At 36.3% G+C, this 26485-nt stretch overlaps 1 protein-coding gene across 2 annotated transcripts in view; it reads right to left on the bottom strand.

Moving 5' to 3' along the window:
• The window catches only part of LOC107512925 (schwannomin-interacting protein 1), a 774922-nt gene that overhangs the window by 453949 nt on the left and 294488 nt on the right, over nucleotides 1-26485 (bottom strand). Inside the window, exon 5 of one of the 2 annotated variants that reach the window (XM_016148925.2) lies at nucleotides 25270-25405. In XM_016148925.2, coding sequence (XP_016004411.2) covers nucleotides 25270-25405 — 136 coding nt within the window. Of the gene's footprint in view, nucleotides 1-15460; nucleotides 16095-25269; nucleotides 25406-26485 lie in introns of those variants that run through there. The other variant, XM_016148941.2, reaches the window with a different exon arrangement.

Here is a 26485-nt window from a genome sequence, read left to right as displayed (position 1 = left end):
TAGTGAATTCAACTCAAAAAATTTGAGATATCCTTATATATAAATGTCTTGAGAGAAACACAATGGTCAAAACCAACCGTATCTGCCATCTAGAAAGAAAACATAAGCCTGTATAGTTCTAACACAGACAACAGAAATCTATACAGTTATTGCCACAAGGGTGGCAGGGTTTAAAGTACTATTTCTCAGAGGCTAAGAGAAGAGAACTCGAAGTAGGCCTTGCCTGATGACGGGAAGGAATCTCCAAGTGGATATGTCAGCAGGAACTGGAAAGGATCCCTGCTGGAGGCAAAAACAAAAATAGTAGAGGCCAAAAGATGGATGTGAAGGGGGCATGAGAGTAGAGGATTCTGAGGATATTTTTAAATGTCCAAATCTTATTTTGAAATGAATTAGGTTGAATGAGAAGAACAATTTGGGGGCAGCTATGAACTTCTTTATTGGATACTTCTTTTATGTGGGATGTGACTTCCACCCTGAATCATTTAGGGGTAATAAAAATATGCTACAGGATGCCATTTTATCTCCAAAGCTGGAATTTAGGACAGCTGGCAAAAGACACTCTGATAAGATAGGATAAGGAAGACAAAAGGACCTTTCTCCCTCTGGGAGTCATCTGGTTCTGATCCATTCTAAGAAACTTAGTAGAGTATTCCTCGTTCTTATAGACTAGCAGGACATAGGCATGAACTATGGAGAATGGCAGTTAAAGTTGCTAAATAGAGATTTATTGCCACCCTAGATTTTTGATTATAGTTTAAGATTCTAAAATCTACTTGAGGCTTCACTGGGTAAAGACAAAAACTTGGACTCTGTCGTTTTTCTCTGAAAAGTGCAATCTTGATTCTATATGAAGACTTTAAAATGTTTTGAAGGTGGAAATCTCAGTAGCAGAAAAATAACTGTAAATAGCTTTTGGCAGCATTTGAATAATTTTTCAACTTTCTGCAGCATATGCAGACGATAACCAAATAAAATTACAAATCACGGCATGTCATTTGAGAGTTTTATTGAAAGAAAAATGTCATCTCAAATCTCAGCCAAAGGTAGGCTATAAATAAATACTTACATATTCTCAAATTACAATTTCCAAAGTTGTTTCACCATACAAAGGGAGTATTTTAAAGCATCTCATTAGCAGTTCTAGCTCATGATAATTCATTGAAAACTCCAAATCAAATTAATGATATAAGTATTTGTCATTTACTGTTGATGCAGGGATGGAACCAAATAGGCACTGTGCTAGTAGTAAGATAAGCAAATCCATATTTATTATATGTTACTAAAACAAATGTTTGTGGGTTTTGGAAGCATGCTACTTGCCTTAGTACATGAAGCCATCAGAATAGCACTTCCTGAAGATCCTGAGTAACTAATACAACCACCTTATTTTTTAAATATGGAGACTGAGCCCTTGAGTGGTTAAAAAACTTGCCACATTGTCCAGAACTAGGTAGTCCTTTCCAGACGGATGACCACAGAAGCTGCAAAGACATAGCTCCTGAAGGGTGCTACCTTTGGAGTTAGTATGGACCCAAGAGCCTCTTGCCAGGTTTCTAATCCTGATTTCTACACAAGAATCATTCTAATCTTTGTGCCCCTTGATTCTTGGAAATCCCCTGTGCTACTTTAATTTCTCTCTAAAGAAAATCGTTATCTGAAAAAAAGATTCTATTTCTCTCTCACCTCCTTCAGTAAGAGAAAGAAGAGGAGAGAGAGAGAGAGAGAGAGAGAGAGAGAGAGAGAGAGAGAGAGAGAGAGAGAGAGAGAAAGCGAGAAAGAGAGAGAATTACTTTTCATTCAGTAACTATTGTCAAATTGTCTGAATGACATCCTGAGAATAATAGGCTTTCAAGAAAGCTCAGAAGCTAATTTGATATCCAGGACAACAAACAGAGCAAAGGAGATATGGAGGGAGAAAAGACACAAGTCTCTCATTTGTCTGAGATCCCTTTGCATTAACCATCTGCTCTTTGCCTCATTTATAATTCTTCCAGACAGATTGCTACTCGGCATTGTCAACAATGACCTATCAGAATTGCAGTGTAGTTTCAGAGCACAGACCGGAAAAGGTGCAGGCCAGAGCAATAAACAAAACTATGAGTTCAATACCACCCTCTCACTTCGATACCACCTTCTTGCCTCTATACAAACATTGGCATCCATCGAAGTGAATATGTGGAGCAGATCTGGCTGCCCACGTAAGTTCACAAAGCCCTCACAACACTCTCACACAGTCTAACCAGAATAGATATTTTTCCTTCTGATTTGGTACCCATCTTCACATGGGGAGCATGGCTGGGCAATGAATCTGAGGTCATTCTTTCTTTTTAAAGAGGCTGTAGCAAATGATCACACAAGGAAAAAATTTTAAGCTAACACTAGAATTTGTTGTAGCTTACCTAGAAAATGAAGCCATTTAACACAGGCCTTGTCTACAAAATATGAAAACAACTAACCAAACATGAAACATTATTTTTATTGTTGGCTATCATATGGCTGTGACAAAAGATTGATTAACAGCTATTATTTTCAATCTATGCAAAGGGATGTTGGTTATGGACATCATCATTTAGTGTTGGGATGATTATCGGACAAGGTGGCCATTGAGAAGACACCCCTTTATTGGCAATCAACTCTAGAAAGAATAAAAGGGGGAATTTATAGACAGGATGAGAAATGTGCACAGCTTAAGTAAGGCTGGTGCTCTTAGAATAGAGACCATACATACATTCCACAATCCCCTAAAACAAAGCCAAACTAAAATACGCAACCAATACCCAGAAATCCCTGTACATTGTATAACAATATACCAATAAGTGAATTAAAAAAAAATACGAAACTGAAAATATGTAAAATGTTGTAGAGCAACCAGTAATATATTAAAAGATCATTTTCATTATTCCCAGCACTCACACATGTGCCACACATCGCTGAAAGCACTTTAATTCCTCAATGCTCATGACATTCCTATGAGGCATGCACTACATTGGATGCTGAGTTCCACCCTCTGGGTTCCCATTTTCTCCTAGATTTTTGCAAAGTAATTTTGTTCTCTTGATAGTTATTTGATGCTCTTTTAAAAGCATTATAGTTGTAACATCTTTATATCAAATAATTGGCAAATGCAAAGGAGACATATATCATTTCTAATAAGGAATACATATTTGTGTCAGTTGACTAGCCAACTAGCCAAGACTTTTTGTTTAATCCACCATGTTATAAATTCAATGTTCTTTATTTTTATGAAAAATAGGAAACATAAAAGTAGAGAACATTGCAATAAACTTCTATGTATCCATTCCCAGATTTAACAAATATCAAGATTTTCCTACACTTTCTCTCTCCTCTCTGCCTCTTCTTCTCTCTATCCTCTCCACACCTTCCCTCCCTCTCTCTTCCTCCCTCTCAATTATTTTAAGGAAAATCCCAGACATCGGCTCATTTCACCCCTAGAATTTAAATACACATCTCTAAGATAATATGGAGGTTTTCTTAAATAGTTATGGTCTAACCATAATGTCATCATTATACCTAAGAAAAGCAATAATAATATCTTGGTGCCATCTAATATCTATACATACTCAAATTTTCCAGATTGTTTCAACTGTTTTGAGTCGGAATTCAAAGGCCCAACATATTGCATTTGTTAAAACCTATTTCTTCTTTTTTCTCCCTATTTCTTCTTTTTTAAATATTATCTTTCTTCATCCCATTGATTTATTAAAGAGCCTGCGTCAGGTGTCTGACTGAATATCACATACTCACAACTTTTCTGTTGGCTTTCTGTTAGCCGCAACAACTTGATTAGCTTTGGATTTTGCTACTTTCACAGGAATATGTCACAGGTAGTGCTGTGTAATTAGGGCTGAATTACAGTGAGAGGACACAATCTTCCTGATGCCGAGATTAATCAATCAGTGAGTTCAGGTGATGACAGTCTGATGCCTCCTGGGTATAATTTCCCACCAACTCTGTATCTTGGGGCATCATTCACTCATGATCATTTCTTGAACCTATTATGTAATTTTTGTGGCAAAATTGTGATTTCATAATTATATCGTTCTATCCAGACTTATTGTTTGGAATTTTGTAAAGAAGAAATTTCCTTTATTAGGTAGGTTTATTTGGTTGCCCAAAAATATAGCTTATACCAGAAAAACAGAATATATGCTTAATTCTTTGATATTAGTTATGTATTTTTAGACTAATGGGTTCTTGCTCTAGTTATTATAGCAGTGTCCAATACTTTTTCTTTCTCTTTTTATACTTTTATTACGAACCCACAGGTTTTTACATATTTATTCTGTTCCCAATCATTGCATTTGTTATCCTTTTCTTGCTCAAATTGTCTCATCTTTGGCCAGTGAGAGCCTCCATGTTCCTGTTACTTTTGCACATTTTCTACCCAAGACCTGGAACCAGTCATTCCCCTAAGAAACCTTGGTTCCTATCAGTGAGGAATGATGTTTGAAGACCATAGTCTGGGTAATTAAAAGATTGTTTTCATTATTTAACTAGTTATTTTGTTATTAAACTAATATTTAACATTGACTGGATAATGTATGCTCATTTGCACTAGGTTATTTTTTCTATGCCTTTCACTGGACAGAATACACACACACACACACACACACACATATAATTTTTAAAGAAAAATAAAAATTTGAGTTTACATTGCCATTTCCAATTTATATTTACTAACATAAGATTTTTAATTTATTTGGCTTTTCACTGAATTTTTTCCCCATATCTGAAAATTGTGATTTCTTACAATAGTAAAATAATTACCTACTTGCATTATGTAAATAACTAAAACTTTAACAACAATAAAATAGTTCTGATATAATAATATCCATATCAGTAATGAGTGAAGTTTAAGCTTTTTTTTTTTTGGAAGCTTTATATGTCCTCGGATAATAGTCCCTTTAAAGACAATCAAAATGCTGTGTCCTTAAGTCACTCAAAATAATGAAATGAAGTTAGAGGTGGTGTCTGCCCCTGTGGGGCTTTAACTGGGAAAACAAATGATAAGCAAGTAAAATAATTTAATTAAATAATAACAAATAGTGAAAAACCAGATGAAGGAAAAAGAATAGGATGTATTGTGAGAGAACGATGGCAGCTGAGGACTTCAGCTAATATTCAAGTAACGAGGGGGATCCTGACAGGTGAAGAGGAGGAGGAAGAACATCCTCGACAGAGGGATAGGCGACCTGAAGACCCTAAGGCAAAAACAAACAAACAGAGAAAAGCTTTGTGTGTTCGGGAACCGGAGAGAAGGCCCGTATGGCCAAATCAATATAAAGAGGCACTGACCAGGTCATGTAGGACTTTATAGGTCATGGTGAAAAGTCTGGATTTCACTTAAGGGGCAATTGGATGCTACTGAAGTAATGGGATGGTGTGATACGATTTAGGTTTCAGCAAGTTTGTACTGACTGTTTTGTGTTGACAGCAGGCAAGGAACTCAGTGTGGGAGGAAGCTATGGTAGTGATCCATTGAGAGATGACTGCCAGGGTGTTGGCAGTGATGATGGAAAAATATCTACATATTTAAGAGACATTTTTGGAGGTGGGCTTAACAAAACTTGGCGGTGAATGAGCCGTGGATGGGGAGGATACAGTGGTGGTAAGGAAGGGAATCAAAATTTGAGAAAAACATCACAAGCTACAGATGCATTCTATTTTATACAAAAACTTAAATAAAATACCTCAAATAGAAATTAAAATAACAACTAACCAAGAAATTTCCCTTTAAAACCAAACAGCTATTACATCGTAATGCAAGAATAATTAATTTCCAGATTGTAACTCATCACATCAAATAAGGATAAATAAGACAACCTAATTTGTTTGGGTTGGATTTTCTAGTCAATATAATAAGACTATTGGAAAGGAGAAGACACATTTATTTTTATTTACAGATGAGGAAATTACATGCTTAGAAACTCCAAAAGAAAAAACTCTTAAGTACTAGAAAGAGGTTGCCATAGGTGAACAGATACAAATCAACATACAAAGTCATTGCTTCATATCTTCTATTGATAATTATTTAAGATTGGAAAAAAGGAAGGAACCAGTTTGTAATGGGAATAATCTTAATGAGAAAGGTAGGAAATGTGTAGAATGAAATCACAAATTTTTCCTGATATCTGTATCTATATCCATAACCATACCTATCTGAGTACACTATATTCCTAGATAGGAAAAATAAATTTGCAAAGATGTCAAATTATATGATTTGGTACAATTCTAATTAAAGTCACCAAAGGTTTCTTTTGGAATTTAACTACGTAATTTTAAAATTTATCTAGAATAAATATGACTAACCAAAAACATGAAAAGAAACATGGAGTGGAAAATTTCTCTACCAGATATTAAAACCTATTATAAAAATAGAAGATTCAAAGCAGTATGGTACAGATGCTAGAATTGACATATGTAACAGGAAAGTAGTTCAAAAAGAGATTCTAATAGATTTTTAACATGTAATAAAGACCAAACCACAAACCAGTGGAAAATAAAGAATCGGTCAATAAATGGAGCTCAGGTAATGAGTTGACTATTCAAAATAAAATAAAACTATTGCTTCTCTTCCTACCACATGCCAAAATTTGAATGTACTTAAGACAAATATTAAAAATTAAACCATAAAAATAGAAAAAATACATAGGTAAAATGAGATACTAAATAGATTTTATCTTATAAAATAATTGTTTAAAATTCTACAAACTGAAACAGCAGAAACATAAACAAACATACAATTTGAGAGAATATTTGCAACAAATGTGAAGGCAAAGATTAATAATATGTAAAATTTTTAAAGAGCTTATACAAATACTTGAGAAAAAACAATGAATCCTCAATGAAATAGCCACTTACATAGCCAAACAATTCACAAAATAAATTAAAATGGCCACAAAACATGTGAAAATGTCAAGCTGCAGTAATTAAAAAGGTTTGGATTTAAAAAAACATGTTCCTTTCAGTCTACCAAATTAATAGTATTGGCAGACCAGTTCCAAAATTGTGACAATATGTATCAAGAGCCTTAAAATTTATCCAAAAAAAAAATTTATTCTACTTATGGTAATCTCTTATAAGGAAACAGAAATGTAAAAATATATAAGCACCCTCTATGTTGATGCCGTTGCTATCAGTGGTGTCAGAGTTCAGAGAATTACAGCTCTTTTATCTATCAGATTTTGAAGAATTTTAATGAAATATAAATTAAAACATTGAATTTAAAAAGCAAAGTTCAAAATATAAGAAATATTTCTTAAGGGATAAACATATATATATGTATATATATTATCTCTAGTGTATGCATATAATTCTAGGGAAATTCACCAAAATATTAACAATGGTGGTCTCTATTAGATTAAGGGTGAAAAATTTTTAAACTTTTTCTATGTTTTCTAAAATGAGCATAGATACATGCTATAATTAGAAATAGATAAGCATTGCTACAAAATGAAGGAATATTTTAATGGAATTTAGAAACCATCTTTCAATATATGTTGACTAAAAAAAGTAACCTGATTTCATTCTACAGAAGCCTCGTTACCCAGCAGTTTTAGATAAACTAGCACTTACTCTACTTTGTTTTAAAGGGCAAGTAACTCCTTTCTTCCACAGGCAAAGGTCAGACTTGTTGGCCTTAGATGCAAAATGACCTTACTAAGAGTAAACAGGTTCAAAGTCGTACTTTTTAGATCTTTACCCTGAACAATTCCTAGTAACATTTTATTCAGATTATGAATGGCATATTATTATTTTTTAATGTACATACATATGTATTTAGGCACATATGTGGGAGCCTATATATTTGGAAATAATTCTGTCCAAAAAAAAAGAATCCATTTAGAAGCAATCTCTGTAATTATGATCACACAGCTTAAACTTCAATTACATAAATAAATGTTTCCCTGGATCCCAGCATATTTTCTTGCCTTTCTCTTCCTTCAAAAATCATTAAAATGAAGCTCCAAAAGCATATACTTCTCCTTCCTACTTCTAATTAGCCCACTCATTGTTTATTGGCAAATGTGACATTTGCATAATCAACAGCTCTCTTTCAAAGAGAACTGTGATGTGGGTGATTCTGAAAGGTCTAAAAAAGGTTCTGTGACCTTCAATAAGGTTCACGTAACCACTCAGATAGAAGCTGCCTGGCCACAATGGCCCACGTGTCACACAGGAAGCTTTCTTCACACATGCATACATGAATCACTCCTTGCCAGTCCCTTTTCTGCTGGCACTAGTCAGAGGTGCTGTTCTAAGTGTGAAATGTGGGTGCAGGCAGCAATTTACAGAGTATGCTTCACTTTTTTGTGTCTGTTGGTGGGACACTGGAAATGGGTCTGGCACAGTTTATCCCTCACAAATGCTTAATGCCATCCCTGGGGACAGGAATATCACGAGTCCAGAAAAAAAACCACAGCTCTTAGCTGCTTGGTACTGAAAAATTTCAGGCAAATTTCCAAAAGTCCTCAAAGCTAATGTTGAATTGACAAAATGCCAAAAACCTCTGTGGCATTAAATTTCCACTCTCTATTTTCTCTCTTCAGGTGAACAGCTTGTTAAAATAATAATGTGATAATGCCACCCTGTGTTCCAAATATCTTGAAGTACCTTTGTGTTAAGCTTCTTGGCATCCCTTTGAGACTAATGGGAACTGAGCCAACTTACGCATTTTACGGATGAGAAAAACCCACAGGAGATGGGTCAAATGCCTGGCAACAGCCATGTAGACTTATCACATAAGGTCCCAATTCTGAATTTTGTTCTTAAAATAATGCCAAGTGTTATAAGAAATGACCTGAAAAGCTCAGCTAACATCGAAAAGGGACGGAGCAAGTCCAACACAGGTTTCTACGGGGGAGGGGGAAGTTGGGGTAATAAACTAGTCAAAGTGATCAGAACATACCCCAGGAGGATCAGCACGGCACAGACTAGGCTGGTGGCATTGGAATCAGTGAGAACTGGCATGTCGGCATGACCCTTTGGTAGATCTAATGTGGCATAAGAGGCATCTTACAATAGCAGGCACAGTGGATTTCCCTTTTCTTTCTTTTCCTTCTTTCCTTCCTTTTTTTTTTCCTTGTCTTTTTTTTGGGGGGGGGGCAGCAGGGGGAGGCAGTTACATCAAAGCCCCTGTCCCATAACTAAAGATTCTACTGTTATGGGAGTTAGAGCACAAAACAGAACTCTACCCCCTCTACAGAAGTAACTTCCCTTCTATGAACCTAGCAATCTGGCTTTCAACACAGAATCCAAACCAGTCAATGGGATGGCCCTGGTTCAGGGCTCAGAATCTGGAGGAAGCATTTCAGAGAAGCAAGGCGCAGTTCAGAACTCTTGGTGACCACTGCGTCCGCTGTCCCGTGAGATTGGCAGCACTCCAACAATGCCGTTGTTGAGGTGTGCCTTTGCCTACCAACCAATTTCCCTCAGTGCCTCCTTGTTTTCTGAGCCTTATTCTCTAGCCTTCCTGTGAATTTGATGAAATATCTGATAACTTTCTAATAAATTCACTTTTAGCTGGAGTGAAAAGGGTCAAGTTCTGTAGTTAACAATCTGGAAGACTGAAGTGGGCAATAGCCAAGGTTATGGAGCAGTTAACATCCAGCAGATACAGCAGTGTATGTCAAGTTTTTAACAGCAGACACTACAGATCTGGAAGAATTCTTCTCAGGTGGAACAGAAGTCCAAGTATGGCAGAAAGTACTAAGTGATCTAAAATTAATTTTCTTGTCTTATTTTTATGTATCCTGCAGAACTATATCTCCCAGGCTCCCTTGCAGTTAGGTGTGGCATGTGGCTGAGTTTATTAAAAAGAATGTGAATTGAACGATGTGTGTCTGTTTCAGATCTGGCCCACTTAAATCTTCCATGTATGCTGCTACTCTTCTTTTTCCCTTTCTGGTTTACTTTAGCTTTATACTTTCAGGTGGCTTTGGAAGCCACATATTGAAGATGGCAAAGCCCACATCATGCTGGGTTCTCTGTGTAAAGGAGGGCTGCTCACTCATCTGCTTACCAGTCCAGTGCTGAAACCTAATCAAAAAATAAACTCCTGTGTGTTTTAGCTATTATATTTTTGAGAATCTATTTGTTATAGCACAGCCTATATACACCATATACACAAAAAAACTAGTTAATCAAGGAAAAAGTTGGATTCAGAGCAGGGCTAGAAGCAAGGCTGACATGATATTGAGCCCTTGAATTGATGGTCTACAGCTTCAGAATTTTTCCCAATTAGGAAAAGGACAGAAGACAATTGAGATAGAATCTCTAAGGGTAGATTATGCAGCTACAGCTACACAGGTTAAAAGGATGCAGGCAAAAAAAAAAAGCTCTTTAGAGAATGACAATCCTAAATAGAATTTTAGAACTTACTAGAGATAATAAATTCTAAATTTTTCTTTCTGTTTCATGCATTAAAGTATCCCATACTAGAAATAATGAAGAGATAAGTTATAACTTTGGTTCTGCTTTTTTTCCCTTTAACCTGGTTTCCCCTTCTCAAATAGATCCTAATGATGCATCTAACTCTCCCTCCTGGTTTTCATTTGTTTGGTTTTGTTTTTCCCAATTTCCCCCTTTCTTACTCCTTCTCAAATAGGTGGTTTCTCAGAAGGCTTTAGTCAGACTTAGGTGATCTACCAATTCTTAAAATCACACACTGCCTTGAGTATATACCTAATAAATGTTTATAAATAAATTGTTGTTGTTTCCTCTTTATTATTATTTTATTTTATTTTTTTATTGTGACATTGGTTAATGAAATCCAGTAAGTTTCAGCTGTACCCTTTAATAATAAGGCATATACATATTTACACTGTGTGTTCCCCTCCCATAGTTAGATTTCTTTCTGTCACCACATATTTGACCCCCTTTACGCTGTCTCCCTCCCTCCTTCCTCCACCTCCTACCCTCTGGTAACCACTAGTCTATCATCCATGTCCATAAGTCCCTGTTTGTTTGTCCTGTTCATTTGTTCTTTTAGGTTTATATTTATATGATTTTCAACTTTTTCTGTCTGGCTTATTTCGCTTAGCATGATAATCCTGAGGTCCATTCATGTTGTTGCAAATGGCAGTATTTCATCTCTTCTTATGGCTGAGTAATATTCCATTGTATATATGTACCACAGCTTCTTTATCTAATCATCTGTTGCTTTCATGTCCTGGCCACTGTGAGTAATGCTGCTATGAACATTGGTATGCAAATATCTTTTCGGGTATGGGTTTTCAAGTCTTTGGGGTAAATACCCAGTAGAGGGATTGCTGGATCATATGGTAGATCAATTCTTAGTTTTTTGAGGAACCTCCATACTGTTTTCCATAGTGGCTATACTAATTTGCAGTCCCACCAGCAGTGTATTAGGGTTCCTTTTTCTCCACATCCTCTCCAATGTTTTCTCTTTTTAATGAGAAAAAATTGCACTAAAGTCTCCTCACATATTCAAGTTGACAGGGACCTTAGGGATCATCTAGTCTAACCAGTAAACGCGCGCACAAACACACACACACACACACACACACACACACACACACACACACCCCCTCCCACAATATACAGACCCCTTCTACAGCATCTCTGACTTGACCCATCCAGTCTGTGCATGCATATCCCAATGATGAGAAGCTCATTGCTTTATGAAAAAGTCTATACCATTAAACGACAGCTTCAAAGTTTAAAAAGTTGTTCTTATTTTAAATATTAAAAAATCTCCCTAAAACTTCCACTGATTGCTCAGCATTGGGATTCCTCAGTAAGGATAGTCAATCAGGCAAAAATGTACCAATTTGTATTATTATTTGTATTATTATTCCATCCACAGTTCTTTATCTTTTTCACAGAGATATCAGGAAAAAAACTTCAGAGTCAAAAAGTCCAGATACAGTGATTGTATTTACATTCCTAGTAATCTCAGCAAAAGTTAAATATAGGTAAATCTGTATGACTTGTTCTAAGACAATGAAGTTTGATATTCTTTTTTAACTGCTCTCAAACCATTAGGCTAAGTCTAACTTTTGATCAGTTATTAAAATATAAAGATACTTACTAAATCATAGTCAAAGGACATGCTTTCTATGCCAAAATCATCAGTTCCAATGCACCCAAAATGGAACCCCAGGTGGAGGGATGTTTCTTTCCTACCGCTGTTTTGCACTGGGATCAAGCACCAAAACAGCACCCTGGAGAAGCATGTGAACAAAATCATTGTGGCGTGTTAAATTCAAAATGGGTTTTCCATCAAGATGGGTTTTATTACTGGAGTCAGGTGCTGTGTAATGTAGTGTTTCAAGTGCAGAAGTGCAGAAGTGAGATGTTGTCAAATATTCAAGAAAGATGAAGTAAGACGAGAATTAGGAGCACGGGATACCTTAGGCAAAATGGAAATGGCCTGAATTCACCCCAACGACTACCTGACTGGGTGTGTGCTTGTATTTTATATGCTCCAACTTAAGTAGACTTATGGGAGGGCGCCAGATTCATTTAGAGGAACTGGCATTTGAAAAACTAGTTAAAATGAGAAAAGTATGGTATCTAGACTTGTTTCTTTTTGGAGGATATTTCTTGTCTTTCAGCTATCTGGAGATATTCCTTGAAAAGTCTCTAAGCTCTTTTCAGTAATCTGAAACAGTTCATATTAGTCCACAGTTTCTAGTAATATTTAACAGAAATCTCAAATCAGTTAGGTCATATCAACTTAGATCTAACATGTACTATAAAGTAGGAATGTCCCTTGTGAGCACACAATGTCCCTGTGAGAGGGAAGAAACATTAATAGTAAAACATGATAACTAAGGACAAAAATCACTCGCTAGAAATTTTTATACATATGCATCAACCCAGAGTGATTCTCTAAGAATCTGGAGAACTGTCCTTGGACACTTCATGTCAACTGAGCCCCACCTATAATGCTGGAAACACACTAGAATCCATTTGGAACCAATAGAGGCTCTGCTTCATTGAAATAATCCCAAGAACCCCCATTTCCCTCTAGCCTTTGGGATCCTCCTGCAACACACACCATTTTGGGGCTCTACCCTAAAGGGTCCCATTGGGACTATAGCTGGAAGAGTTGCTTCTTGTTGGAAGCTGTGATGGAGGCCAATACAACAGAAATGATTCTGTGAGTACCTTAGATGTAAAAACTGTTTCCAAAACAAATTTCTCTCTTGTTGTGCCAAGAAAGGTTGAAATCAACAGTAAGAATCACACCTGTCAATCAGCTCCTTCTATGTTCAGCCACCATGCAAACCATCTTAAATAGGGTGGTTTTCATTAAAAGTTAATATGCCCTTAAATCCTTTATAGCCAAAGGTTATAAAGCCTTTGCTAGGGTGTGCAGACCATAAAAAAATATGATCCATGAGCATATTTTTACATTGGCAAGAAAAGCAAAATGTCACTCAACTAAATTTAAGATTGTTCACACACATCTGCTACCAACAGAATGTTACAGAAAAAAAAGGAAGGAAGGAAAAAAGAAAAAGAAATGTGAATAGCTCATAGTCTAAATAGCTCTGGACATTATTCATTGATCAGATTACTTATGCTATTTCAACAATGATTAAAAGACTATCAAAGCAGAAGCTAAAATATGATTTTGTTTTGCCAAATAGCAACAATTTTTGGTTAAAGAAATATATAGGCACTCATACCTCAGCTATAAAATATTGTTAGATCACTGTTGTTATAAATATATCATTAAAATGTGTACAAAAAAGCAGGAAATATAAAATATTACACTTCTGACAATATCATAAGTGAATCACATCTTTGAGATACAGTGACAGAGACAATGATTGCTAGAGAATAAATTTCTGAATCAGGTACATTTGCCCCTATTTCAGAACATAAAGCAGATGAATCTATGACATGAGCCTCAAATGCTCTAAATTAAGATGTTCAAGTCTAACCAACAGAATGATTTATCCAAAGTCTACCACCAGCGGGAATGAATACGGTTTATCATAAAGGAACAATCAAAGTTTTAAAATCACAAACATGCACTCAGCAGTATGTGGACAGTACTACTTACTCATCTGTAAAAAATCAAAATGTAATTATAAAATTTATGAAAATAACTGGAATCACAAATCTACCTTTCACTCTTTAAAAAACTGAGTTATTTTAAGTATTGAAATCAATTAAAGAAATTATCGACTATATTAAGCAAAGCTAACAAAAATGTAAAATAAGATCTCAATATGAAATTAGTCACATCCTCCAAAATTTTGCACTCCATACACTGTCAAAATTTACCCAAAAAATTAAATGCCAAATTACTGGAGAGTTAAGAAGCAACATCAAATTCACTTGAGAATCACCAATAATAGAATGAATTAATTATGTTTGAATAAGAGGTTTAGCCAAGTAAATTGCATTCACTACTGATTTTAACATAGGAGAACTACAGAGGGAAATAAATTCCATATTACAGTAATATAAAAAGCTAGTTTGTTATTACACTTGAAATAAATGGTTTGGCATAAATAAATGTTCCAAGCCTCACAAATGGCCTGAGAAAAGATCATTGTTTGTTATATTACTTTCTTATGACACTATATTCTCTTAGACAAATTCAAATAGTTAATCAAAATATATATTGGGGTCATTCTTGATAGTGATTCAAAGGATCATTTCTTCATTGTCTATATGGTATCACAATAATACAGAATTACACTTTTGACAGTTTTAAGGAACCTGTGAGGTTTTTGAATAAACCAGTTTTTAAATTTCTGATTTGAACAATTAAATTGGACTATTTTGGAACTAATTAAATATTTCCAACAATGCCCAATAGTACCTATTCAGTGGCTCACACCTAATAATTTAATAAAAGGGTCTGTCATTTCCACTTACTATAGGCTTTAGTTTATATATTTTATACCAGCAAATTTAAGATTTCATGTCATCAAATATTCCTTATGTGTCAGATAATAGAACAGCCAAACATTTGCTCCTTTGGTAACTGAAAGTATGATCTATAATTTAAAAGTTTAAAATTTCCTCCAAATTAGCACAAATCAGAAACTACTTTCCAAAGTGAGCCTTGTGTTCACAAAGGATGACAACCTGTATCTTTGGAACTGTTTAATGTGTACATAAAAATGTATTTCCAAAGTAATTGTTCTGTCCAACTACAATGCAATTTTACTTTGTAGTGAATTAAATCAAAACCTCAGATTCTCAAAATTCTAAGCATGAAACATTCACACACCAACTTACACAATGAAAAAGTAATTTTTCAAATGAGTATGTTAACAGTTTCTAATATATTTTAAATTGTTAACCCTGATTTTGAAATGTAACGAAGGCTATTACTTTTTATAGCTTAAATTTAGTCTAGCTCAATAAGATTTTAGAGTTTCTGTTCTCTTTACATAAAAAAGAAGTGGTACATCTAAAATAGATGATAGACATTTGTAGAACTTACACTGTCAGATTGCTTGCCCTGGTCACAGTTCTGCATCTTCGCGTGCTGTCCAGACCTCTCCATGGTGCTGAAGAGTTACTCTTGCCCATTTGAGAGGAAAGAGTTGTTTATTCGAACTGTTTTTGAGGGCTGTGTTAGCAAGTAAACTTATCTGAAGAATTTCTGTAACATACTACAAAGAAGATACTCGGACCTTCGGTTATCAACCACGATGCTCAGGCAGCTCGAAGAAGATTTTGGAGCAGAAATCTTCAAGTATTGACAGTAAAAAGAGAGAGCTCTTTGGGAGATGAAGTTTGCTGATTTTGTCAGTGTTCTTCAAATTGGAAAAAAATAAATAAATAAACACATACAGAATACATGGCTACTCAGAGAACAGAGGATTCTAGAAAAGTTCTTGATCTTAAGCAGAAAACAAGCTCCCATTAGTCCAAAGCAGCCAGTTCACTTCGTCTTATCATTAAATCTACTTTTCAATAAAATAATAACAATAATAAAATGAAATAAAGCTCAGAATTCTACAAGGCACTGCACATACTGTGTAAATAGGTATGTCTCACTCTAGCCCAAGCTTCTGTCTGCTGAAGATTATCAAAACAGAAATCAGATTCCTGTGGCTTTCCCAGATTATCTCTTTCTGAGGCTGAAACGTATAAAGAGCCACATGACACCCAATGATGTCATCTCTAAAGCAGGTCACAGTTGTTGCTATATGTAGATGAAGCCCTTCGAGTGAGTGTTTGGCATAGTGATTTTCTTGAAAATCTACTTGCATTAAATAGTATGGTATTCTATCAATATGCTTAACCCTATCAACACAGTGCCATGAGGAGAAAATCAATTTATTGCTCACGAGTGAAGCAGAATCTATGTTTAACTTAAGATCAGCTTCTGTTGCTGTTTTAGGAAATAAATAACTGTAATTAACTCATGGTAAATATCGTGAAGAAGGGCTTCCCCTCACAGAACTGTTACAGGAATTAGAGGAACTATAGAAACATAGACAGTGCTTGTAAAACATCTGTCAGAATTTTTAGCTATTTTTTTTTAAACTTACTCTTTTAAAAATCAATCCATAAAGATCACAAAATAAAAATGATGGTAACTATCTTCAACTCCTAACAACATTTTATTTAACAAAATTTTAAAAGTGTTTCATAGACAAAGAAATCTAACTAGCAATATTTATGAGTAAATTTGAGTATTTTCCAATTTTGGTAGGAAATTTTCTTTAACTTATTATTTTTAGATGTTTTCCAGTTTAAATAAATTGTAGCAATAAAAAATTAACTATATTATAACCAATCTGTACTTGTAACTGGTGATAGTATATACAGATATTATTTTAAAGAACGTGTAATGATGAGAAATGCCCATTTCTATTTTGCATGATATATTTCTTTTATCTTTCTCAGCTCTGTATCACACATCATAACTTAGGTTTTTTAGTCATAGTTGACATTCCTTTCAGCTAATAGTTAAATTATCTAATCCCCTTTCATGCCAATTAAATAACCTTCATAGTTAAAGTGAAGAATAACTTGAAACTAATCTAATCAGTGCTTATTGAGTGTATCCTCTTTTAATAAAAACCAAAATGGATCAAACAACAGAAATCTTTCTAGAAGAGAATAGTATTCTGTCTTTTTTTTTTTTTTTGAGAAAGAATCATAAATCTGAGGAAGAGAAAATAGAATTTCCACATAACTAGTGCCACTGGGAAAATTCTATTAAAACAATCGTGATTGTTTTGGTACTAGATTAGGAAAAATTTGCTTCTGCATCTCATATAAATGTTTATTTATGCAATGCTAAAACATCAAAATGAAAGTTGGGAAAAATATTGATCACCTGGATGTTCTGGTCATGTATGTTTCTTAAATAAAATTAATTTGTTTGCCATTTCTATAACTTGGTATTTTCTATACTTGAACAATAATAAGGATTACCTAAGGCATTTAAAAAAATACAAAACCCCAGGCCTCTTCCCAGTTAATTCTGATGCACTAGATCCACAGTGGTTCTGAAATTAGTAGTTTTTTTAAAGCTCCTAAAGTAATTCTTATTTGGAAAGCACTGCAATAATTAATATATTACAATGTATACGATCATATCAAATCAAAAAAAGTAAAAAATGTTTATGATATCTGTCATGACAAAAGGTCAGCTGTTGCTACATGGAGCACCCAATGTTGGAGGCTCCCTTCTTCCCAACTCCTCAGGTTGCCATGAGGAAGCGCTTTCCTAAATTACCCTGATTAGAGAATTAGGCAAAAACAACAACAACAACAAAACAAAAAAACAAAAACACCCGGGCAGCCCAGGATCGTCCTCCCTCTATTTTTCTATGGGACCCACCTCCCTGCACAGGGAGGATGGCAGTTTTCAGTGCTTCCTGCGTTTGGTAGGTTTCCCTAAGTCCAAAGTTCAGTAGTAGGAAGCCAATTGGTGCTACGCGTCAGGGTTACACCCTCAAATCCAGCTCTGACAGGAAATAAAGCTGAAATTTTGATATCTCTCTGCCTAAATCTCTTGCCTGTCAAAGTAAGTTCCTAAATTAAGAAGGGAAAAGGAGTTAATCATTGATTCCTTAAAACCCCATCTTCCAACACTGTTACATGTTGTCAACTAGACTTTATCTTTTTTTAAACCCTGCTAGACTGTTAATGTTACAAGTTTTATATGTGAATTAATTTAATAAAGTTTGCATTTCCATAATACGGCTCTATGATAGAGGCCTATAAAATAGAGATGTCATGTGTAAAAATTTCTTTGGAAGTTTTCAAAATGTGTTGTTCAGTTCATATTGATTTTATTATTAAGCCACTTAAAGAGAAGTACCAACTCTTGGAATTTTTCTTCAACAACTACTAACTCTAGAATAGTGTTTCTCTAAGTGTACCATGGATCAATAGTTCAATAAAATGTGACTCTTATGGGTTTCATGGTCAAAGAAGTTTGGAAAACATGAAACTGCAACACCCCTCCTGCAACTTGAAATTGTGTATTAGCTTAGAAGACTCTAGAAGTCCTGAAGGAAATAAATTAGTTTATTTCACCCTTCTCCCTTACTATCTATCAGTACGCTATGAGACTAATATTCCAGCTACCCCATTCTCAGAAATTACTGGGGTTCCCAACCAGGTGCCAGGCTGCACAGCAGGAGGTGAGCAGCAAGCAAGCAAAGCTTCATCAGCATCTGCAGCCGCTCCCCTGCGCTAGCATCACCGCCTCAGCTGCACCTCAGATCATCAGGCATTAGATTCTCAGATGAGCACCAGTCCCTGGAGCCAAAAACGTTGGGGACCACTGCTCTAGAAGATGTTTCAGTGGTCGGATTTTTGTTAATACTTAAATCTTCTATATAATAAATCAGTGAAATGTTATTGTGTATCTTCTCTAAGTTATCAGTTAATTTGTCACAAGAATTTCCAATCATAACTGGGGAATTATATAAATTTTGCAAGGGCAGAGGTTGTGTATTTTTAGATAGTCATTGTATCTCTAGTGCTTGACATAGGCCCAGCACACAATAGCCGCTCAGATATTCGTCAAATGAGTGAACAGATGATATAGATCTAATCCAGGGTTCTGAATAAATACGCTCCCACATTCAAAGATGTCTTATTTAAAAATAAAAAGTCCAAAGAGCCTTATACCAACGAACTTTCCAGAAAAAAAAAAAAGGAATATGACAGTAGACCTCACTCCAGTTCCACCACATCCAATTTCTCCTTGGATCCTAAAACAGCTCTCATATTCATCTAAAGAGCGAAATGCTATTTATAATAATAAAACAGGATTTTGCAACAGAGGTCATGCTTTAGGTCTAAAGGAGGGATTCCAAATTTCACTTTATGGAAGTTATAGAATAAGGACGGGACCTATCGGAGGACAAATGCCGAGACCTGATTTGATGTAAACTACAGAGAAAAGGTTCTTCCTCAACTCTCCTTATCCAAAGTGAGGCATTTAATGCCTAGGTTTTCACATCTACACTTGCAGGTCAATCACCTGAGACCACTAAGGAGGATTTATTATATTACCATGGACGAATGAGGTAGTTATCAAACAGCGAACTGTTGACTCTGTATACCATTCTGAACCCAGGAAATGTTCAATGTTAGCAGTCCTTAAAAAAAATTAAATCCCCAAACCAACAGCCATGTGCATTTTTAAAACTATCAAGAAAAATTTTCTCCAGACATTAAGTTAAAAGGATAACTTCGGAAAAGGAATCTATACTATCAACTACATTCAAAGACAGAGAAAGGAGAGCGTGATATAAAGGTAATATTTTTACACAAAAATATATTCATTCAAGCTGTAATATATCATTATATGTTGTATAATATAATTTCTAAAACTTTTGAAAAGAAAACATTTGTTCTGTAAGGCTCTGGTCTGAAGAAAAGAGAAATCTACCTACTTCTATGTAAAAATCTAGATGTTCTCCCTTTTTATGTATGATTTCGTACTATATTCTCTGAACCAAATTTAAGACAAATAGACTGAAAAAAGAATCTGTGCTATTTTGGGGTCTGAGAGTTTAGGTGCTGACACATTAGAACTCATGGGACCTAAACTCATAACAACAGCTGGGCATAAATTGTAACTTGTCTCTGACCTGGAAAATACAGGTTATTAAATTATTAAGTAGCATGAGGCTTATATTTTCTATAATTTTATAGTTCTTAAGATTGTACCAAAAGGGTCCCAGGAAACCTTCTTTTAGGGCCTGAGTTCCTCCCAAAAAACAAGTATAACTTTGTAAGAAGACTTTCTCCCTTTAGTCACTAGATTTTTCCTGATGTATTCAGTCTGGAGATTGTAAATCTCAAAGAGGGCAATGAAACTTGAAGGTAACGCAGCAGTTTGAACGTAGGTGCCAAGCCATGTTTGGCAGGCAGGAGCAGGGCTGGCTTTTGGTGGTATAGTTGGGAAGGTCTGGTGGGTCACCTGGCTGTGCCTTGATGACTATCCAGCTACTCTTGCTAAAACCAGGACCACTCAAGCAGTCCCAGGGCCTCCTCTCCAACAGCCAGGGAAACGGGCTCTTCAGCTGCTCCAGACCACTGCTCTTGAACCTGCTCAGAACTGTAATTCTTCCTGACTGGGAGTGAAATGAGATCTAGAGGTTGGGCACTTTCTGCACTCACTTTCCTGAGAGGTGAGGCCGAGTAACCCTGTTCCTTCCCAACATGCTGCAGATCCTCCCATTCCAGAAGAGGGAAGAATGATCTCAGCGTGTTGTTACTACAAATGTGAGTATGGTCTCTCAGAAGAGGCCCACTTGTATAGAGGCAAAAGGACTTGCACCTGGTTTCGCCTTTGGATCTTTAAAATTAGTCTTTAAAAGGAGCAACACTAAAATAAATGCTTCATTTATTACTTTTGTAATGTACAGCTTGAATGTGATTATACACACACACATACACACACATACACACATATATTCTGAATATACAACACATGAATATATATACTCTAGGACCAATCTGACTTTCATGGATTCATTTGCTGAATCAGAAACAGGTACTGTGCCCAATGAGAATCCAATTAAAAGTTCCACCGCTGCTCTTCACAAGTTTTCCACAGCGTTTGAACACATAGAGTGTTTTCAAGAGCAGATTCAGAGTGGTCTAACATTTACTGAGAGGCCTCAGGGTCACAGTCTCTGTGCTATGTTTTACCTATGTAGTGCCATTCAATCTTCACAATGATACCAATCCATCTTTGAGGTGGATGTTATTTCCAGTTTGCAGACAGAGAGTGACCTCTCAAGTGTTACGTCTTAGAGTCACACAAATAGTGGCAGAGCTGTTGTGTTAAGCCAGGTAGTCTTATCAAGCCAGGTCCTTATTCTATGAGCCACACTGCTCCCTGCAGACCAGACCATAATAATATGGGGTACCAAATGGGACTGAGACTGTCTTCAAACAATTGAAAGACTTTTCTGGATTTATCTGCAGGCGTATACTAATGATTTGTGAAAAGGTTATCATTCTCATTTATAATATACTATTCCATAGTTTCTTTCTATATCATCCTAGTAGACAAATTACAAATTTCTCAGAACTGGGAACTAAAAAAATAAGTATTTGGTCATATGAAATTTACAAATAAAAAATACACAATTTTCCACTGTTGTCCTCAGTACAGTAACTAATATTTTTATGGTTTAAAAAAAGTTACTTTTTTCTCCCTTTGATACTGGCAAACTCCATTTCCCAGTAACAGTTGCTATTCAAAATTGCTATTTCTAAAACAAATTTTTTTTTTCCTACGACATTATGATACATTGTGGTCTAGGGTACTTAATATGCAAATTGCTAACATAACTTAATATTATCTTCCCTCCTGTTGCTCTTTAATTTGCCATTGAACAGCTGAGGTTTGAAGTTTTAATCAAAGAGCATTGAATTAGGTAATTTGTAAAATCAAGTGAGGATTCTTTTCTCAATTATTTCATTCAGTGTTTATATCTATTAAATTGTAAAATAGTCTTAGAAATTCATTAACAGAATGTCTTTTCCACTACTTGACCATGTCTAAATGCAGTCTTATTTTCAAGTGGTACAGTATGGTAGAATAGAAAAACATGTGGGCTCTAGCCAAATGTGTAACCCAGGGCAAGTTAGTTGTATTTTTAAGTCTCATTTTCATCATGTTAAAATGGAGATAATAATAGTACTTCTTTCATATGATCATTGAGAGAATCAAATGAAATAATACATGGAAAGCATCAGCAAAGCACCTAGCATTTAGCAAGTGCTCAGCTCTTATCAAGATGATGAATTTGACAGCTCATACTGAAACATTACTGTTGTTACATATTTTAGAACAGAAATAATCTAAAAACTATATTAACCGTTATGCTTAGCTGAAACAATGAGAGCAGAAACATGCAAAAACATCATTCGCAGCTCAGCACAGGGGCTGGCTTCATGCGGCACACGCTTGGGGTGGACAAGTACTATAGGCAATTGCTGTTATAGTAGGCATGGGGTAGGCGCAGCACCTGACAAGGCCCAGGGCTTAGGCAAGGGCAGACTGGCCTCTAGTTGAGGCTGAGTGAGTAGAGAAAAGGCAAAGACCTGAGACAATTATTTGTTCAAGAAGGCAAATAATGGTCCAGGCAGTAACAGCAATAGATCAATCCCAGAGAGAGAGGGCTGAGATTCAGCAAGTTGAAGGGGATCTAATAGGAGTCAGGGGCCCAGAGAATCCCTCAGGGAGACACCTCAGTGAGAGCATTTGACATGGACTGAAGAATTCTAAAGAACTTCTAAATGGAAGCCCATCTCTTTATGACCAGCTCAGCTAAGGTGAGCCAAGGGTCAACCTTATTGCTTCCACATACCTGAGATCTACTCATCAGAGGGCGGTAAACCAAGTTTTCTTATCTGTAGCTCCCTAAGGGTAGGTATGAACCCAGTGGGTCTGGCAGGCTGGTCAAGGTGGAGCAGCATCACTTTGCTTTCATGGGGCTATAACCACTAGAATGAATCTTCCTGAAAGAGGTCCCAGCAAAGTAATGATCATAGGCAATAAAACAATCTTAACTAGTCATGTCAGCCAAAGAAAGAAGCATGAAGTTTTTTTTTAAAAAAAAAATATGACTTGCATATTTTACCTGCCTGACAAACTAGAGACTTGTAAATGTCCCAACATCTTACATTTTTATATTTTATTTTGTATATTTAGTATCATACTGTTGCCATCATCAACAGCAAAATTGTTGTTATAATCAATAACCTCTATTAGAATCCTGGGCAGGGTCTGCTTGCCTTTGAAGCTAATTCCAATAGTGTTTTTTGAAAACCTGATTGTTGCTGTTTATAGGCAATCGGGAATAAGTCAGACGCCAGCACACTGAATAGAGTCATCCTTGTCCCATGAGCACAGAGCTAAGGTACAATGATAGAGTGGGGAAGCAGAATGTCACTCCCAATCCAGTCTGACACACCTAAGGGAAACCACATTGCTGGAGGTATTTGAGGGAGGAAATCTCTACCAAGAAACATCAGGGGATCTGGAGGCTAGGCTAAGTTAGATAAGGTAAAACTGTTAGTGAAACTGTGCAGAGATATAAATAACTGTGATGACTCATGGGGGCAGAATGTGCATTTATGCACAAAATACTTGAAGTGCAAGAATCAAAGTGCTGTGGCAGCATAACTATAAAGCAAAGATAGATTATTCCAGAATTCCAATAAAGCCAAAAGGTTACTCACACTGAAGCTACCCTAAAGCCATTAAACTGGACTTGGGAATGGTTATTGTTCCGAAATGTGGCTGTGAGAAAGTCCAAAGGCAATAAGTCCAAACTTTAAACTCGCAGGCAGAGTGATTTATAATACGCAGTTTCCATCATTCAAGTAGAATCTTCTAAGTGTTTTAACTTACACCTTCTACAAACATTCATAGAGAAGGCATCCCAAACACTCAAGTTTCACGTTATTTTTCATTTGCAAAACATGAGTTAATCACAAACTTTACTAAACTCTACCGTTTTCCAGTGTGGCTCACAAGCGCCCTCTCGTGACGGTAAGTTCAGTTAAGACAATTCATTCCTCTAAAAAACTGTCTTAGAGTACAGATTCACTATGTATTCAATTTCTGCTGTCAGTTAAAAATAGATCTTCTGCCACTGTTATTTGCACAGCTATAAACTCAACTGAATGCTCTCTCTTTAGAATCCATAACTAGATAAAACCATTTATTAAAAGATATACAATTCAATCATCTAAAAACATTTCGAAGTAATCTTTGCTTGATCCCAATGTGAACACATTATTTTGGCTGTTGGAAAGCCTTTTTACAACTGAATAAATAGGATTACAAGTGGTAAAAGAAGATTTAAAAAAAAGATCCTCATATAGTAACTTCATTTCTCTTCCTAACTTCTTTCAGTATTCCAGAGACTATTACAAATAATCACAGTGGCTAAATCCATGAAACTCTGCATCATGATTGCCTCATCATTTACTTCCCACCACACTTGGCATTTTTTTAAAAAAAAAAAAAATAAAGCTCTTTAGCAGATTCTTTCATTCCTTAACCCTGTACCCAGGGTTCTTAAACTGGTAGCAACTCCAGGGACGGCTGTGGTCTGTAGGCATGGTCTAGTTATGTTTTAAATTTTCTTGCTGGTTGCCCACATTCAAAATATGGATTTATGGCATCCCCTAAAAAAAGAAAATTACCTTTGACATCGTCTGTCCTCCATCTCCACGTCGACATGCTTCCAGGAGCCTAGTGGGGCGGCCATTCTCAGTGGGGTCTATGTCCTTCAGTTAGCTAGTCACAACTCAGCCCACGTGGGTCACATGGGTTACTTACCTGGCCCCTGCAGACATCTGAATTGCAACCCCTGAGTCTGTAATTCCTTTCAATACTTCCTATAAAAGTCATCTTTATAATCTTTATAACCAAGCTAATCTTCTATCATATTAGCACCACAAAATGCTATGGGAGGTACAGACTGAAAGGAACATGCTGTTCTAAAGAAAAGGAAAAAAAGATGCTCCCAGTAATAGAGGAAGACGAACAGACGAATGAGTGGTTTAGGTTGATGTCAAACGCGATCGATTCCCTCACACTTGATAAAGTTCATTTTGTGTTTATAACCCACGCCTTTGTTTAGAGATAAGAAACCCTCACCATGGGCTCACTCACAGCAAATAAGCAAAGACCCTCCTATTACGAACCACCTGCTCGCATCCTAAGGTTGCTCTCTTGAAGCCAAAGGCCTGGCGATCAGGTGACTGGCCAGCGAGACCACGGAAAGGAAACAGGGCACTTACTGGTGTGCTGCTGTCTGAGAAGGTATTCATGCTGACAGAGCTGCTCAGCTTGTCTGAGGACACAGAGGGCGGGGACGGGCTCCTCTTCTCCAGGGGGTCCTGCCGCTGCAGGTACTCACGCCATGCTCGCTGAATACTACACAAATAAAAAAAACCAGCAACACACTGTCACTCCCCTGTCACAGCCCACGGACTCAGAAAAACATAAGGAGTCTGAAGGCACTGGCTTTCGAGACAGGGAAACCGTGACATACGGAATGTGACACAGGAAATCAGAAGACCTGGACTCTCTCTATATTTTACTGGTTTGACTTTCACAGACTTAACTCAGCTAAATCAGTCTACAAGTGTCAGCTCAGTCAAGAAAAGTCATCAGTCAAAGTGAAACTACTTTGCACATGTAAATGTACTTTGATTTATGGGACACAAAATCTTTCAATTTCTTATCCTATATTTCAAATGAGAATAATAAATAGGCTGACATATCACTTACTCATTCACTCAATACAGCATTGTTGAGGGACTATTCTGAGCCAGGGTCAGCCCTAGGCTCTGGACAGAGACTGCAATGAAGTTCTAGGGGGTGCCATTCACACAGGCTTCGAGGTGAAGGGCGTTTAGTGATGTTTTATAGTGTAGTCTGCAGGTCAGAGTGGCCCTACTCTGGGAACAATACAAGCAAGAGTCCTGTGGTCATAGATTTTACATACTGTGTAAGGAAACAGGTAATGTTTGATAAAGAAATGGAAAGAGAACACAAAATATCTGAAAGTGTTACATAGTACACAGAAAATCATGTTAAGATGCGATTAGGTAGGTAGCTGCTTGAGATTTCACCCAAGGAAGCCTTTTATTTCCTGCACTTAGTATCCAAAAAAAACTCACCTCCTGCCTTGGATAACAGAAACCTCTTCTTTGTGAAAGCTAAGTAATTGTTTTGGGGACTGGCTTCTAATCTTTGAGATTAACATCTAGGTTTTCACAGGTGATCAGTGAGCAGTCTACCCTCTCCTGGGAGTGAGCAGGACATGCAGACCAATTATCAGGATACAGCCTTTTAAAGTGGTTGCACTAATTCCTTCACTCTCTCTTTTAGACTCCTGGAAACACCTGTTCTATAATTCTTCCACGTACAACTAAAGTCACTAAAGTTGTTTTTGTGTAAACAAACTGATTTATTTTCATTTAGCTAGAATGGTTCAGACTATCAATTTTC

The sequence above is a fragment of the Rousettus aegyptiacus genome, unplaced genomic scaffold (genome assembly GCF_014176215.1).
Source record: "Rousettus aegyptiacus isolate mRouAeg1 unplaced genomic scaffold, mRouAeg1.p scaffold_m13_p_4, whole genome shotgun sequence".
Lineage (NCBI taxonomy): Eukaryota > Metazoa > Chordata > Mammalia > Chiroptera > Pteropodidae > Rousettus > Rousettus aegyptiacus.
Note: the sequence above shows the minus strand (reverse complement) of the source record. Positions and strands in the feature narration are given on the sequence as shown.